Here is a 16597-nt window from a genome sequence, read left to right as displayed (position 1 = left end):
TTTTTCTTTAAACCCTAGTACTCTTATATTGTTTATTATCATGCTTTCATTGGAACCCATGGTGACGATGAGTTCGATTATGAACTAATCCTTATCGTGGGGTTCTAACAGATTTACTTATGGATTTCTATTGTTAATTTGTTCTAATATCTTGGTGTGTGGTGATTGATTGATATCCTAGTATTGGTTATTTTGATTCATCTTATGTGCATAGCTAACATATAAGATAACATGTTAATCTCTATTGAAGCGAAAGTGAATATAGAGATTTAGAACTTGCCATACTAGCATAGGTTCATGTATTTATTATGCATGATTCGTAGGTAATTTTAACCATCTTACTTGCTCTATGTAATCACGATAGATAACTTGTTCATTAAACCTTTATGTTGTCAAATTCTACAGATATATAGGGTCTCAACATAATTGGTGTCTATTCATCTTCTATCTCTTTTGTGGATGTCTAGTAGTAGGGTATTCGTACAATGGAAATTGGCATTTACTAGTTTCGTGTTATCTAATTAGTTGTCAGCACCATTGTATGCTAAGGTTAAGAACAATAACTTTGAATGAAGTATTTAATGAAGTTAGAATCTCATGTTTGTCTCATATAAGTAATTCAACCTCAATTCTCTTAGTTAATGCTATTTAGTATAATCTCTTAGTTTAATCAAAACCCATTTTGTTATTTATCTTAGCATTGAGCGATAACCATACATTGTTGCATATGTGCATAAATTGAATTTTATATCTTATACTACTTGCAAATGCGTATGCTTGCGTGAATTTTAGCACGTGTTTTCGCCCTAAAAAGTTTTTGGCGCCGCTGCCGGGGACTCGGTGTTAATTTTTAGTTTATGTGCTTGTCATTAGTGGTCGTTAAAGTTCACTGACTCAGATTCTTTTACTTTCACGGTTTATTTGTTTGTGTTTCAGGTATTCATTACAATGGGAGATCCAGCAGCACCAACAAAAGCATTGATGGATTTTTCTCAACCTAAGATCAATGACATTCAATCTAGCATTGTCAGGCCAGTGATCACAGCTAATACCTTCGAGATCAAGCCTGGCATAATTCGGATGGTGCAGAACTCAGTTCAGTTTGGGGGTGCTCCAACGGAAGATCCCAATACGCATATTAGGGAATTTCATAGAGATCTGCGACACCTTCAGGTTCAATGGTGTTTCTGAAGATGCTATAAAGCTGAGGCTTTTCCCATTCTCTCTGAGGGATAAAGCTAAGTGCTGGTTACATTCTCTACCAGCAGGTTCTATCACCACTTGGGAGGATCTTTCTCAGAAGTTTCTTACTAAATTCTTCCCTATGGAGAAGACAACTGCAATCAGAAATGCTCTTACTCAATTTATGCAGCAATCGGGAGAATCTCTATGTAAGGCTTGGGAGCGCTACAAGGAGATGCTTAGGAAGTTTCCTCATCATGGAATTCCTGATTGGATGATCATCAATTGCTTCTATAACGGTTTGGGAGCACAGTCAAGACCCATGCTCGATGCAGCATCAGGTAGAGTATTATAGGCAAAGAGCTATGAGGAAGCTTATGATCTAATTGAACTGATGGCTTCTAATGAAGATCAGTATCCAATCTAGTGATTTCCACAGGGCAAGGTAGAAGGAGTTCTTGAAGTGGATACAGCTACGGCTATCACTGCTCAACTAAAGGCGTTGTCTATGAAGATTGATTCTCTGGCTAACTATGGTGTTAATCAGATAACCAGTGTTTGTGAGCCGTGTGCAGGTTCGTATACGACGGAACAATGCACTATATCTAGTGAATCAGCTCAGTTTGGGAGTAACTTTCAGAGACCACAACAACCAGTTCCAGACACTTATCATCCTGACAACTGGAATCATCCTAACTTTAGATGGAGCAACAATCAGAATGTGATGCAACAGCCGTTCCAGCAGTTTGCAGAAAAACAATTCAACCTTCCTGGTTTTCAGCAATAATTTGCACCAAGACAACAACTCCAACTTCAACAACAAACTCATGATGCAGGTTAATCTTTGAATGAAAAATCTGAATTGGAGGAGTTGAGGCTTATGTGCAAAAACCAGGCTCTTATATGCCAAAGCCAGGCTGTTTCTATCAAGACTCTGGAGAACCAGATAGGACAAATTGCTAACGCCTTATTGAATCGACTACCAGGAACACTTTCTAGTGATACAGAAGTTCCAGGAAAGAGAGAAGCAGAAGAACAGGTTAAGGCAATTATATTAAGGTCTGGGAAGGTTGCAAGATCTGAAAAATATCAAGTTCTAGAATCTGAAGTTTTGGCTGAAGAAGATGTGCAGAAGGAAGCAGAAGTGGAATCAAGGAAGAAAACTGTGGAACACACTCCTCCTGAGGGTAATACAGGGGAGAAACAGGTCTATCCTCCACCTCCTTTTCCTAAAAGGATGCAGAAGTAGAAGTTGGATAAGCAATTTTCTAAGTTTCTGGAAGTGTTCAAGAAACTTCATATCAACATACCTTTCGCTAAAGCTCTTGAATAGATGCCTAGCTATGTGAGATTTATGAAAGGTATTCTCTCTCGAAAACTGAAGCTTGATGACTTATAGACCATTGCTCTTAAGGAGGAATGCGATGCTGCGCTGCAACAGAAGTTGCCTCCGAAGCTTAAAGATCCTGGAAGCTTCACTATTCCTTGCACTATTGGAAACTTGTCTTTTGTCAAATGTTTATGTGATTTGGGAGCTAGCATCAATATGATTCCCTTGTCTATCTTCAAGAAGCTTGGTCTACCTGATCCGAAACGGACATACATGTCATTGCACCTAGCTGATCGTTCCATCGCTTATCCATGAGGTATAGTGGAGGATGTCTTGGTTAAAGTGGATAAGCTCATCTTTCCTGCTGACTTTATAATTACTGATTTCGAGGAAGATAAGAAGATTCCCATCATCTTGGGAAGACCATTCTTTGCTACATGCCGAACTATAATCGATGTGCGAAAAGGAGAGCTTACAATGAAGGTTTACGATCAGAAGGTCATTTTTAATGTGTTCAAGGTAATAAAGTTACCCACAGCTAAAGATGAGTGCTTTAAAGTAGAGTGGGTCAACTCTATCGTGAATTCGGAGCTTGAGCAATTGCCAAAGTCAGATACCTTAGAGAGATCCATAATAGGGGGAAGCAATTATTGAAGATGAAGAAGGAGCAGAGCAACTGCAGGTTTTGAATGCACCTCCGTGGAAGAGGAAGTTGGATATGCCATTCGATTTTCTTGGGTTAGCAGAGCTGAAAATTTCTCAGGAGCGTCTCGAACCATCGATTGAAGAAGCTCCCACACTTGAGCTCAATTCACTACCAGATCACTTAAGTTAGAAATTCTTAGGTGCACCCCCGATAAGGGTTTGAGATATATTTTTGATGATGTAGAGAGTGGCCAACCAGGTCCTCTCGTGCATAAAGATGGTACCTCTCGTGCACCACAGACATTTGATAGGTTTGGTATTGGTGATGCGCAATATAGAAGGTTGATTCGGCGTATTGAGTCCATGCACGACATTCACCGTCATTTTGCTGAAGATTTGACACACGCTCTCGATATTGTTTCTCAAGATACTGGTGTCGAGGTTGATTGGCCACCTGATCCTCCACCAGAAGAGGGTGATCCTCCCGGTAACTAGGTATGCCTGAAATCCTTATTATTACCTTCAATGAGGACATTGAAAATTTTAAGTTTGGGGGTGATAATATAAGGATTAATAGTGTTTGTGTGTGTCTATATAGATTCATATAGATTCATATTGCATGTTTAGTTGTAGTTCATCCATATTTTTGCATGATTGTTCATTTAGGACATATTTGTTTGCATTTTTGTTCATGTTATTATGTGAGTGCAGTTAGTTGCATTTGCATGCATATAGCATGATCACTTAGGTTGAGCTATTTCCGATTGATTGGTTGATGTTGATGTGAGTGTAGTGATGACGAATAGAGGGATGTTTAAGTCCTAATGAATTGATTTGCATGCTAGAAACAAATATTTTCACAAAGTCTTATAGGGTTGCTTTTGATCTAGATCATGATCATACTTGTTTTTTGTTGAGATTTAATCACTTGGTTATATTTAGAATTTATGGTATTCTCGTAATGACAAAAAGAACACTTAATTTTTAAACTGGAGAAAAACATGGATTTCATTGATAGTTGTTATAAGGCTAGGCATCAAATGGCTAGTAGCCGGCTCATAATTTATGAGTAGTCTAGGGTTGAATGAGATGGAGCGAAACGCACTCATTCAGAAATTATTGAAAAAAAGAAAAAAGAAAGAAAAGGAAAAAAGGAAAGAAAAGAAAAGAAAAGTATGTGTTTATGCATAATTGACCAAGGGTGAGCTCTTTAATACTCGAGTTATTAAGTTCTAGGGGACTTTGTGCCTAGTGACCTAAGTCTTTGATAGTCTGAGATCCGCGAACCTAACGCTCGCTACATGGGTATTATTGCATAAGTGTAACAACCCCTTCTTAAAACTTAAAAGGAGATATTACTTATAATTCATAAATCTGCAAACAGAGCACTAGTATATTTCTGAACAATAATTAAATTCTAAAATCTCCAAAAATAATATTAAATCTCCAAACTGTATAAACCAATAATATAAATGCCGAATTCTCTAAATAAATAAATAAGTCTAGATAATGATAGATTCCGAAATCCTAATTAATAAATGGGGTAGCTATCCATGACACTGTCCCAAATCCCCCTAAGCACCTGCCAGAAAAAGAATAAGGCATGAGCCAAACGCCCAGTACGAATTTAGAATACAGTTTATAAAACAAGAAACCAGAAATAAATAATCTGTAATTTATAATAAATCAACAATCTTAAAAATAAGTAAGGCTGAAATAACGAGGGGTTAGGATATTTCATACCGAGATCAGAACAGATACAAATACACATCATAGGGTACCTACTATGTGTAAAAGAATGGATAACGTGCACGGCATATACAACGTCACCATAAATCAAATCACAAATTAAAATTTGGGTGCACCCACGTATCCTGAACAAATGTAAAATGCGCAAAAGCTCCTCCCAAGAGTTAACAGAAGGATACGCCGTGACCCATGACACTGTCATGGAAGTGTCATGTCACTGGTGCCGCAATGACATGGATGTAGTCTCCCTATAGCTGGTTAACTCGGTATACCCTATATCTCTCTAAGGATCAAATAAAAATATTCTCGCAAAATTTTAAAATCACCTGAGATAAATAATTCAGATTTCCAACTAGAGGGTTTCATAAATAATTTCTGAAAATTGCATAAATCGATATTTAAATTTTTCTAAATCAATTTTTAAATAATTTTCGGAAGTCAAAATGATCAAACAATATTTAAAGAAACAAATAAAATGTAAAATTGAACGAATCTGAGATATTTAGTATCAAAGAGGAGTAACGCTGAATAAGAAGGGGACATAATCCGTACCTCGAATATCGCAAACTCTAATACTAACAAAATCTGCACGATCTGCTAAATTTCCCGGCCCCGATCTAGTAACAAATTTTATAATTTATTATTAATAAACATTATTTCAATATTATCCACTATATATATTAGCACATTAATTAAGTATGGCAGAGATTAGGGTATTAATAGTTGTGTATTTCAAAAGACAACTACTAAATCCTGTTATTAACAGATGATTCAAGCACCAATACTTTAAAATTGTTTTCTACGATCTATACCATATTGCCAGACTTCACATTCAAACTAGGATAATAAAATATAAAACAAATATACATGAAACCTTGATCAGGCTTTACACCTCATATACATTCAACTATTGTATTTAAATAAGGTAAAATGTTTTCCAGTGACACTAATGAAAATAAAACAAATTAGTTAAAACACATCTGACCACTTTAACACTCATATATTTATATAACAATAACTCGAAATGAACTTAGTAATGGAATTAGCGGAAAGCTGTGTAAACACAATTTATTCTCTAAATAATTTTTAAATAAACATATGGTCCAATTATTATTATTACTAATTTAATCGAGGCAGCTACTTTACATTGGCATCTTTATTAATTAACTCGAATTGTTACCGAACTTACACAACAATATAGTAACATTAATATTACATGGGACTAGCTATAGGTGTATATAATCACGAACATATCATATGGGACTATGTTGGAATTTTAGAAAAATCTGATTAATTTATTATAGTTATACTTTATTCAAACAAATAATTAAAATAATCACTTTACAATAATAGGGGCAACATCCTCACTTCAACACTAGGCCATTAACTACTGTACATGATGTTAGAGTTTGTCAAAACCAAATCAAAACCCCATGTACTATGCATGCATATAATTATAATCTAATCTAATATATAACTCAAACTCTCTAACCCATGCAATAACTGGTATAACATATGGGTACAATAAACCAAACAATGTATATATGCGACTCTAGTGTGAATAATAGTACCTCTACTATTTGTTATTGAACTACGAAGTCAATCTCCCAGTTGATCTCTGGTCCCTCTTCCGTTTCTTCCTTCTATTAATTGTGCGGCTCTAGATTATAATCTCTACAATACTTTGTTTTTTTTTGCCTTAGGATTTTAACGACGCAACCGTATTTGTTTATAAATATATAGGGATATCTAGTCTACACTGATTAGGAGATTGAGACACATAAAACAACACATAGCTCTAATTCTATTCTAATTCCTAAAACATAAATTAATTTATAAACCTAATTCTGATCAGTTATTATTATTATTATTATTAAATTCACATACATTACATATATACCCCCTTAAAAGGGTTCCGTCCCCGGAATCAAACGAAACTAAATACTCGTACCTGATTCGAACAAATGCGGATATTTCTCACGAACAGATTCTTCTAACTCCCAAGTCGCCTCTCTCTCAGAAAGATTTTTCCACAAAAGCTTCACAAACGGAATGGTGTTCTTCCTCAAAACTTGCTCCTCTCGAGCTAAGATAACCTCAGCTTCTTCCTCACAAGAAAGATATTCTCTAATCTTATGCAATGGATACTGAACTACATGTAATGGATAATATTTATAGCCCCTCAAAATAGACACATGAAACACATTATGCACATGAGATAGTTGTGGCGGCAACGCAACTCTATAAGATACTTCCCCAACTTTCTCCATAACATCAAAAGGTCCAACATATCTCGGACTAAGCTTTCCCTTCATACCAAAATGCTTCACACCCTTACAAGGCCACACCTTCAAGAACACATGATCACCCGGTTCAAATCCACCAAACTTTCTGTGTTGGTCCGCATAGCTCTTTTGACGATATCGAGCTTCCTTCAAACTTTCTTTAACTTTCTCTACCTTCTCATTAGTGATTCTAACCAACTCTGACCCTTCAATGACTCTCTCACCAACCTCATCCCAACAAGATGGTACCCTGAACCTCCTACCATATAAAGCCGCAAATGGTGGCATACCAATACTTGCGTGCCAACTATTATTATACGCAAACTCTACCAGATACAAATATTTATCCCAATCACCTGTCCACTCCAAAGCACACGCCCTCAACATATCCTCCAGCATCTGGATAGTCCTTTCTAACTAACCATCGGTCTGTGGATGATAAGCTATACTAAAATTAAGTCTTGTACCCCAAGCTTGCTAGAACCCCTTCCAAAAATACAATGTAAACCTCGTATCCCTATCAGAAACTATCAATACAGGCACACCATGAAGTCTAACAATATCTCGCTGAAAAATCTTTGCCAACTTATGAACAGGAGTAGTCTCTCTAATAGGTAAAAAGTGAGGGGACTTAGTAAGTCTATCAACCACCACCCATATGACATCATTTTTCTTGAAAGTTCTCGGCAAATGAGTCACAAAATCCATAGTAATGTTTTCCCACTTCCAAACTGGGATATCTAGCTGCTGCAACAATCCACTAGGCCTCTGATGGTCTATCTTCACTTGTTGACATGTAAGACATTTCCCCACAAATTTAGCCATGTCTCCCTTCATTCCACTCCACCAAAAGTGCTTCTTCAAATCTCCATACATCTTAGTGGAACCTGGATGAATAGAGAATGAAGAACTATGAGCCTCCTTCAAAATTTACTCACGAATCGTCGGGTCTGCAGGCACGCACAATTTTCCACCCAACCATATCACACCTTCCTCATTAACACAAAAATGAGTTTGATTTCCACCTGCCACCTCGGATCTAATAGCTTCCAAACCTCTATCACTCTTATGAGCTTCCTTAACCCTTAAGACAAGATTCGATTCCACTTTTAAATTTGCAATGCTACCACTATATCCTCTAACATACAACTCAACACCAAAGTACTCCGAATCTGAAATAAGGTGTGGCTGAATGGGAGATGCAATACTCCCCAATTTCTTCCTACTAAGAGCATCTGCCACTATATTCGCCTTTCCTGGATGGTACTGAATATTAGCATCATAATCCTTAAGAAATTTAAGCCACCTTCGTTGCCTCATATTAAGCTCCTTTTGGGTAAAAATATATTTGAGACTCATGTGATCAGTAAAGATGTCACAAGTCTCTCCATACAAATAATGTCTCCAGATCTTCAAACCAAAGACCACTGCTGCTAACTCCAAGTCATGGGTAGGATAGTTCACCTCATAAGATTTAAGTTGCCTAGAGGCGTAAGAAATCACTTTCACATGCTGCATAAGAACATACCCCAATCCTCTCTTAGAAGCATCACTATAAACTTGAAAACCTCCACTTCCGGATGGCAACACGAGTATTGGAGCTGACACCAACCTTTTCTTCAACTCTTGAAAGATCTTCTCACGATCATCATTCCACTCAAACTTAATTCCCTTCCTCATTAGTTGAGTCAACGGCAAAGCTATGAAAGAGAAACCTTCCATAAAACGCCTATCGTAACCTGCCAAACCCAAGAAACTCCTCACCTCCTTCACATTGCTAGGTCTGGGCCAATTAGTAATAGCCTCGACTTTCGCAGGATCCAACTAAATGCCCCTACCAGACACAATATGCCCAAAAAATGCCACTTCCTCCAACCAGAATTCACACTTGGAAAATTTCACAAACAACTTCTTCTCCCTCAAAATTTCAAGTACAGTACATAAATGCTCCTCATGCTCCTCTCTGCTTCTAGAGTATATCAAGATATCATCGATGAAGACCACCACGAATTTATCCAGATAATCATGAAAGACCTGATTAATCAAATCCATAAATATCGCTGGTGCATTCGTCAACCCAAAGGACATCACGAGAAACTCATAATGAACATAATGAGTGCGAAATGTAGTGTTCAGAATATCCTCTTCTCTTACTCGTAACTGATGATAACCAGATCTCAAATCTATCTTCGAAAAGTACTTCGACCCTTGTAACTGATCAAAAAAGTCATCAATGCGTGGCAAAGGAAACCTGTTTCTGAAAGTCACCTTATTCAACTCCCTGTATTTAATTCATAACCACATGGAGCCATCCTTCTTCTTCAAAAACAGCACATGAGCGCTCCACGGAGACACACTTGGCCTGATAAATCCTCTATCCAACAACTCTTACAACTGCTCCTTCAATTCTTGCAACTGAAGTGGTACCATTCGATAAGGCGCCTTAGAAATACGCTCGGCACCTGGAACAAGTTCAATAGTAAACTCCACCTCTCTACGTGGTGGCAAACCTGGTAGCTCATCGGGGAACACATCTTCATACTCCCTCACAACTGTTTAATCCTCGATGCGAGGTTCATCCTTCGATGTATCTTTCACGAAAGCAAGGTAGCCATCACAACCCTTAGATAAAAGGTTGCTTGCCTTTAAAGCGTAAATTAATTTAACCTCCCCTTTCAGTTGAGACCCTTGGTATACAAATTTTGGTTTATCTGCATCCCCAAAGATCACCCTTTTTTCTTGACAATCAATTGTGGCACGATGTTCATTTTTGTAATAAATCAAATTTTTGAGACCTTATAAAAACATTTAATGAATAGTAACCCTGACAGACGGGGAAAACGTTTTAGCCCACACTATGTTGTGCATGAGAAAATGAGTTTCGAAGTTGACATTATGATTATACGTACCAAATGAGTGTATGTAAATGCTATTAGTTTTTGAAGAAAATGAACTTTGAAAAACGACCATATTTACAAATCATCGAGGATTACGGGAATCACAATATAATTACGAAAATATTTAAGCAACCGAACGAATGCGTAAATGATTAAATAAACGTAATGCACTAACTAACCATGGTAGAAAAGTAACCATGGTTACTTTATCAAATAGTGAGCTAAGAGAGTAGGATGATCAACCAAGGGCTAGAGAATAGTGAAGCTAATGGCTAAGCTAATTAGCTTAGCTTGTAATCTAAAAAGCCTAGCTATAATTGTCTAGAGATTTGGCAACAAAAATCAAATCCTAGGATATAAACTAGAGAATAAAAATCAAATACAAGATATCACTTGCATTATTCATGAATCTCCCAAGAAGCAACATAAAAAAATTTCTCTCTCCCACTTCTTCTTCTTCATTCGGCCCTAGCAAGAAACAAGAAGAAATCAAATTCAAATCACCAAGCTCTAGCCATTGAAAAATTCCCCCATTAATTCTCAAGCTTCATACCACCTAAACTAAGGTAAGATAAATATTTGAGCTCTTTTTATCAAGGTTTGATGGGTGAAATAAATTCAAGAAAGATGATAGTGAAGTATGAATAGTAACTTTTATTTGGTTTCTTGATTTTAATGGTTGTTTTAGGTTTCAAAAACCATATTACGCACTCCCAAGACTTCACCATAATCAAGAACACATCTGAAGCTCTCAAGAAAGGTATAAATCTTTGACCCAACCTTAGTTAAGATTTAAGTTCAAGATTCTTTTAGAACATAGTTGTAAACCTAGTTTTAGTGGAAGTATTGTTGTAATCTTGATGTTTAGCTAAGTAGATTTAAGGTAGATTGTTGTTGCCTTAAGAACATGATGTTCTTGAGAGGAGTTAGTGTGATGATGATATGTTTATTTTTGGTGGTAGTATAAAGATTTAGGGTATAAACGAAACTCCGATCGTAACCGTAATCTCGCTAAAACGAACAAAACGTAACTTTAAGTTTCTGCAGAAATTTCCGAAGATGTAAACTGTAGTTTCTTGAAAAATAACCCTTGATTATGATAGAAAATTTTATAAGGATCGGTTAGGCGATTGAATCGCTTGATTCCGATTTACGGATCAAAAGTTATGGCCATTTTACTAAAAGTGATTTATATGACAAAAACTGCTACGAATTACGAACTTTGAAAATAAAAAGGATCGACTTAAAAATGTTCATAAATCATGAAATTTTTACAGAGAGTAGTAAATTGAGTTTCCTAAATTCCATAAAAATTTCAATTGAAAATAATGATTTTTCAATTTTATAAAAATATCGGAGCCAAGACCGCGCGATTAGAAAACCATAGAATCCATAAGCGGAGCCGACGAGGAAAATGAAAACGGACTTAAGACACTTCGAAAAAGGAAACGACCATAATAATAACAGGGACTTAAAGAAATAATAAGGGTAATATAAGTTGAGAGGGTGCATAATTAGTAGCGCATGAGTGCGAGTCATCGTAAATTAGAACGAGACCTAATAAAACAAATTTTGTTTATGATTATAGATTTCCGAGCAGAACCTAGAGCATCCTCCACCTCGAGATACCCAGGCAAGTTTACGAACCCAATTCCATTTACTGTTGTGTTGTGAAAGGATTGTTTTATTATCATTACATAAATACCATGCTTTCCATGATACGTAGTAATTGAATTTTGGCATAATGTAGCGATGTTGTACGATAAGTATATATCGTAAAATGTTTAATTCCGCTATCAGCGTGATGTATTATTATAAGATCGAGAGTCGGTCGGGATTTCAAAATAAAAACCCGGAAATCATTCCAGTGATATTATAGGACGATTAAAAGTCTATAGTAGTTACGTATTAAGGGACCCAACGTCCACTTACGAAACATTAAATACCTCAAACTATATTTTATTATTCGAATAATGAATATTATTTAACTATTCATTTATTATAGGAGAAGTATTCTCCAACGATTATGTTTTTTTCAAACCCGATTTATTATTAAAGATTACTTTAAATTACTTAAACATAAATTAGTTGAGAAATATTATTTCAAATATTCTTTTAAAGTATAATTATTCGAGGTTTAATTATTTATCGATTAATATTTAATTATTTATTATTTATTAAATGACTTATTTATGATTTAAAAATCATAAAACCTGATTTAAAATACTTTCTAATTTTCGGAAAATCATTCGAATAATTTCAGATCGTCGAAGAATATTATCTCGACTTATTTTAAATATTTTGAATATAGTTTCTAAAGAAACTCCCCCTTATTTAATTATCTGTTGATAACGGTCAACTTACATCCTTAGTACTTCCTCCAAAAAATTCTGAAGTACGTATACATATACATATATACGCTAATAAAACAAGTTGTTTCTATCAACAAACAAAACGTTTGGGGGAACTTCGATGTGGTTCGAGTTCTCGAGATATGATAGAATTTTTTAAAGGACAAGAGAGGGGTAGACTCTGCTACTATGTGTGCTAGATGGACTACCAAAGGTACCGCAGGCGAAGGTACTCTTTGTACTCAGGAACTTGTGAAGTATGTGTATACCCAAAATGGGACACGTAACCCGTATGCGGCCAGGGTGATAACCGGGATACGAAGGTGTCGTCCTTCTACTAGTAGCAAAAGGTTACTATTTCCGTAGTACGACTGATCATCATATGCGGTGGCCGCAACGAATGTCCTATTCTTCCAATTAGAATTGTGATACAATACCGTAACCCAAGCCTAGGTGCCAGGTTTACCATTAAGGTATTCGCAGGATAATAAATCCACTAAAGAATTGTTTTCAAAAGAAGGTGTGTATCACCAATGAAAACTATTTTTGAATAAAATATGAATATTATATATGACGGTTTACTTGAGTTTATCATACAGTCATTTCATACCGTACATTATTATGTTGGGCATTATAGCTCACACTTGTTTTCTAAAATTGACACAACACAACAGTGAATCAAGATGCATATCATGAAACTCACGGCCAGGAAACGGGTAGGAAACGTCCAGATGTTCCGTAGGTTGTTGGGTGTGTTAGTCCCTTAACAATATAGCAAGAATTACAGAAGGGGGGTTGAATGGAATTCTTGAACCTTTTTCTTAATATAAAAATGTTCGAACTCGAATATAAATATAAGTGTATTGATTAGCACAATGCGGAATAAAAACTTAAGTGAATCAAAACACTAGTAATTAAAAATAAGAGTCTTTAAAAACTTTCTGGTGGATTTAAACAATTCCACCAGAGATATATATTATATCGAGAGAACTCTGTGTGCAAGAATGCTCACAGCTGCTTACAAATATGAACTACTGAGAATACAGAGAAATGCTAATAATTCTGCTTACAAATGTTTCTCACATTATGTATCTCAGATATTAGTTTCTATTTGCTACTTCTTGGTTTATATATTATCAAGATTATAAAGTCAAAAGACAGGATCATTATAAAAACTATCGGGTCTAATGCTTTGTTACTTTGTTCTCTATTACCCAGTTAATAGGCTTACTCATTCCAATTGCATACACTTCGACGCATGTGACCAGTTGTCACTTTCAACTGATATTTGAATTCTTTATCCGTTGAGTACATGATCATCCGTCGACTTTATGATCATCCGTTGATGGCTTCATTGATCATCCGTCGACTGCTATATTAAACATCCGTTGATAGGCATTTGATCATCCGTCGATGGCTTTGTTAATCATCCGTCGGTAGCTATTTTGGCACTCGACTTCAATTCATTTATACAGAATTACAAGACATCATCTATGTACAATTAATCAACCTATTATGCATATCTAGTTATAGTCAACATGACTTATATGCTACTACAGAATATATACAAAGGTGTATGCAGAAATATGCTACAGACTCATTATACATAAGCTACTCACTCGATGGATAATAAGTCATCATCTGTCGGGACTAAAATGATTTATCCGTCGGGACTTTAATCCTTATCCGTCGAGTGCTACATTATTTCACTAAGTAAAATCTACTTAGGTGTTTTGTTTATGAAATCATCAAGTACACAACATATGCACAACAATCTCCCCCAATTTATATCTACTGGAATTGTAGCCATAAATTAAGAGATACTTGATGATAACAAAACACCCTAAACATACAGCTTTAAAGAAAAGTAGATAATACTAAAAAGTGCTTCAAATAACAAAATGTACAAAGTTTTGCTCACAGTCATTTTCAAGATGCTCCTCTAGCCTGAGTAGATTTTTCTAGTTTCTTGAAGGTCTGGATCTTCTTCCAAGCTTTATGTTGTTTTCATCAATCTGATTTTGGAGCTGTCTGTGGAATTCCAGTTCATCAGATTCTGAGAGATTTAGCTTTTATTGCATTTCCAAGAGAGTCTCATTGCTGGAGATGCTCAATTGGTCTTCTAATCTGAAGAATCTTCTCACCCCTTTGTCATCTATGAACTCCATCAGCCAGTAGGGCCTTAGATGTACTCTTCTCCCTGTGTATGGGATGATAAGAGTCTTTGGGAGTGCATCTTTAGCTCTAACACTCCTTAGTTCTTCAATCTTCTTCAATACTAGTCTTCTTTCAGTGATATTGAACCCAAAGTTCTTCTTAAAAGATGAATAAACTTTAATCAGTACAGCTTGGCTCTCTTGAAGAATCCTGTGAAGTGGCCACTGAATCTCCTTTCCTCCTTTGTACTTGAACACTAACCTTTCAGGTAGGTTCTTGTATGCATCAATACTTCTTACTTCATCTAATTCATCCAGATAGAGGTTTAGATCAGAAAATTCTTTGATGTCACACAAGTACAAGTAGTCTCCCTTATTGACTTTGGGCTGAGCTTTAATTACAGACTTGGATTTTAGAGGTGACAGCTTCACTTTCTTGACTGCTCTTGACTTTGTCCTTTTTGGCTTGCTAAGGATTGGTAGATTGAAGTTTGGAATTGGTATGTTCTCCCATTCTATTGGCTCATCCTTGGGCACAATAGGTTCACCATGAATATTCCTGTAGGGATCCACCACCCTTATGTCTTCAAATACCACAGAGGGGTTTGATGCTTGAGTTGTGGCTGGTGTGGATTCCTTAGGAAATTGATCTTCCAATTCCTTGTCAACAATATCCAGTTTCCTTTTAGTTCTTTTAGCCAATTGCTTCTTTTTTAGAGATTTCTCCTGTTCTTCAACTTGCTTCCTTGATTCAGTTGCTTCAGATGGTTGAGAGGGAATTTGTTGTGATGAATTTACAGCATGTAGCTTGGCCAAGATAGCAATCTGCTCTCTCTTTTATTTAGCCTTTTTAGCATCTAAAGGAGCCTGCTTCTTTTTCTGCTTCAATCTAGCTTTTTCTTCTCTCTTTCCTTGAGCAAATTGAGGGTGTCCAGCCACCACACAAATTTCTTTCCCATTTCTGAAAATCTTAGCAATCCTCCTTTTAGAAACTGAATCAGCTGGATCTTTATAGAAGACAATTGATCTTGACAGAAGCTTCTTCTCATCAGGCTTGGGTGTCTCATACACAGTATCCAAGGGGTTCTTCAAGGATGATTTTGAGTAGTTTGCCCTTGGTTTAAGAATCATTTCAGCCTTTGGAGACTTGATGCAGGAAGATTGTCCTCTTTCCAGATAGTTCATGCTCATCTCATTCACACTAATTTGGTTGACTTGAGAGTGATGGATGGCTGACTTAAGTGGCTCCTTGACAAGTTCAAATTTTTTATGTATCTCCTCGTCAATCTTCTTCCAGTTGACCAAACTCAACTTTTCTTTCTCAGCAACTTTCAAGTTAGCTGCTGCTTAAATCAGATCTATACCATCTGCAACTGGTGGCTTTGAGACAGTAATTGAAGGCATGATTACTTTACTGATTTGTATCTGAAGTTGTTCCCCCTCACTTGGTCCTTTCTCCCCCTTTTTGTTGTTATCAAGTTGAGGAGTCAAGCCTTGTGCTTAAGCCAGTTGCATTAGAAGACTGGTCTGAGACTGTTGATTTTGAAGAATGGTGGCCACAGAGTTTTCAATAACTTGAACTCTGTCCTCCAATTTGGCCAGCTTCTTTTCAGCATCTGATTCTCTTCTCAGTCTCAGGAGCAGATCCTGCATGGTACCATAGGGCATTATTGAATCCAGCTTCTCAGAATTATAGGTCTTCAAGTCAGCTATATCCTTTTTGAGTTCATCCACACTCAGATTCTGTCTTAATTGTTGTAGCTTCATGAGATGTAGAGAATCTAGGTGGGCTTGAAGAATAGCCTTGGTACCAGCATTTGAGGTGTTCTGAATGGCCTTTTAGATAGACATGATTTGTTTGACTAAGGATACATTAAATTGTCCTGGTGTAGACTCCTTTGTCAATGCCCATTCAGGTAGATCTGGAATAGAACTTGGGCCTTCATCTCCCCCTAAGTTCATGCTTCCATCAAATGAAACAGAGTCATCATCATTAGAATTT

The 16597-nt window shown here is 36.4% G+C and overlaps 1 protein-coding gene and 1 non-coding gene across 2 annotated transcripts; both read right to left on the bottom strand.

Moving 5' to 3' along the window:
- Positions 1 to 1339: 1339 nt before the first annotated feature.
- LOC141721910 (small nucleolar RNA R71) lies at positions 1340 to 1446 on the bottom strand. Its single transcript, XR_012574951.1, has one exon. It is a non-coding gene; the product is annotated as a small nucleolar RNA R71 (small nucleolar RNA).
- Positions 1447 to 6843: 5397 nt separating this feature from the next.
- Positions 6844 to 7590, bottom strand: LOC141718505 (uncharacterized). The gene is made up of 2 exons (XM_074520888.1): positions 7224 to 7590; positions 6844 to 7058 (listed from the first exon to the last, which is right to left on the bottom strand). Exons 1-2 carry the CDS (start codon positions 7588 to 7590, stop codon positions 6844 to 6846), a joined length of 582 nt encoding a protein of 193 aa, XP_074376989.1.
- Between the last annotated feature and the right edge of the window lie 9007 nt (positions 7591 to 16597).

Source organism: Apium graveolens, chromosome 4 (genome assembly GCF_009905375.1).
Source record: "Apium graveolens cultivar Ventura chromosome 4, ASM990537v1, whole genome shotgun sequence".
NCBI lineage: Eukaryota > Viridiplantae > Streptophyta > Magnoliopsida > Apiales > Apiaceae > Apium > Apium graveolens.
The sequence above is the reverse complement of the archived record's forward strand: the minus strand, read 5'-3'. Positions and strand labels throughout refer to the sequence as shown.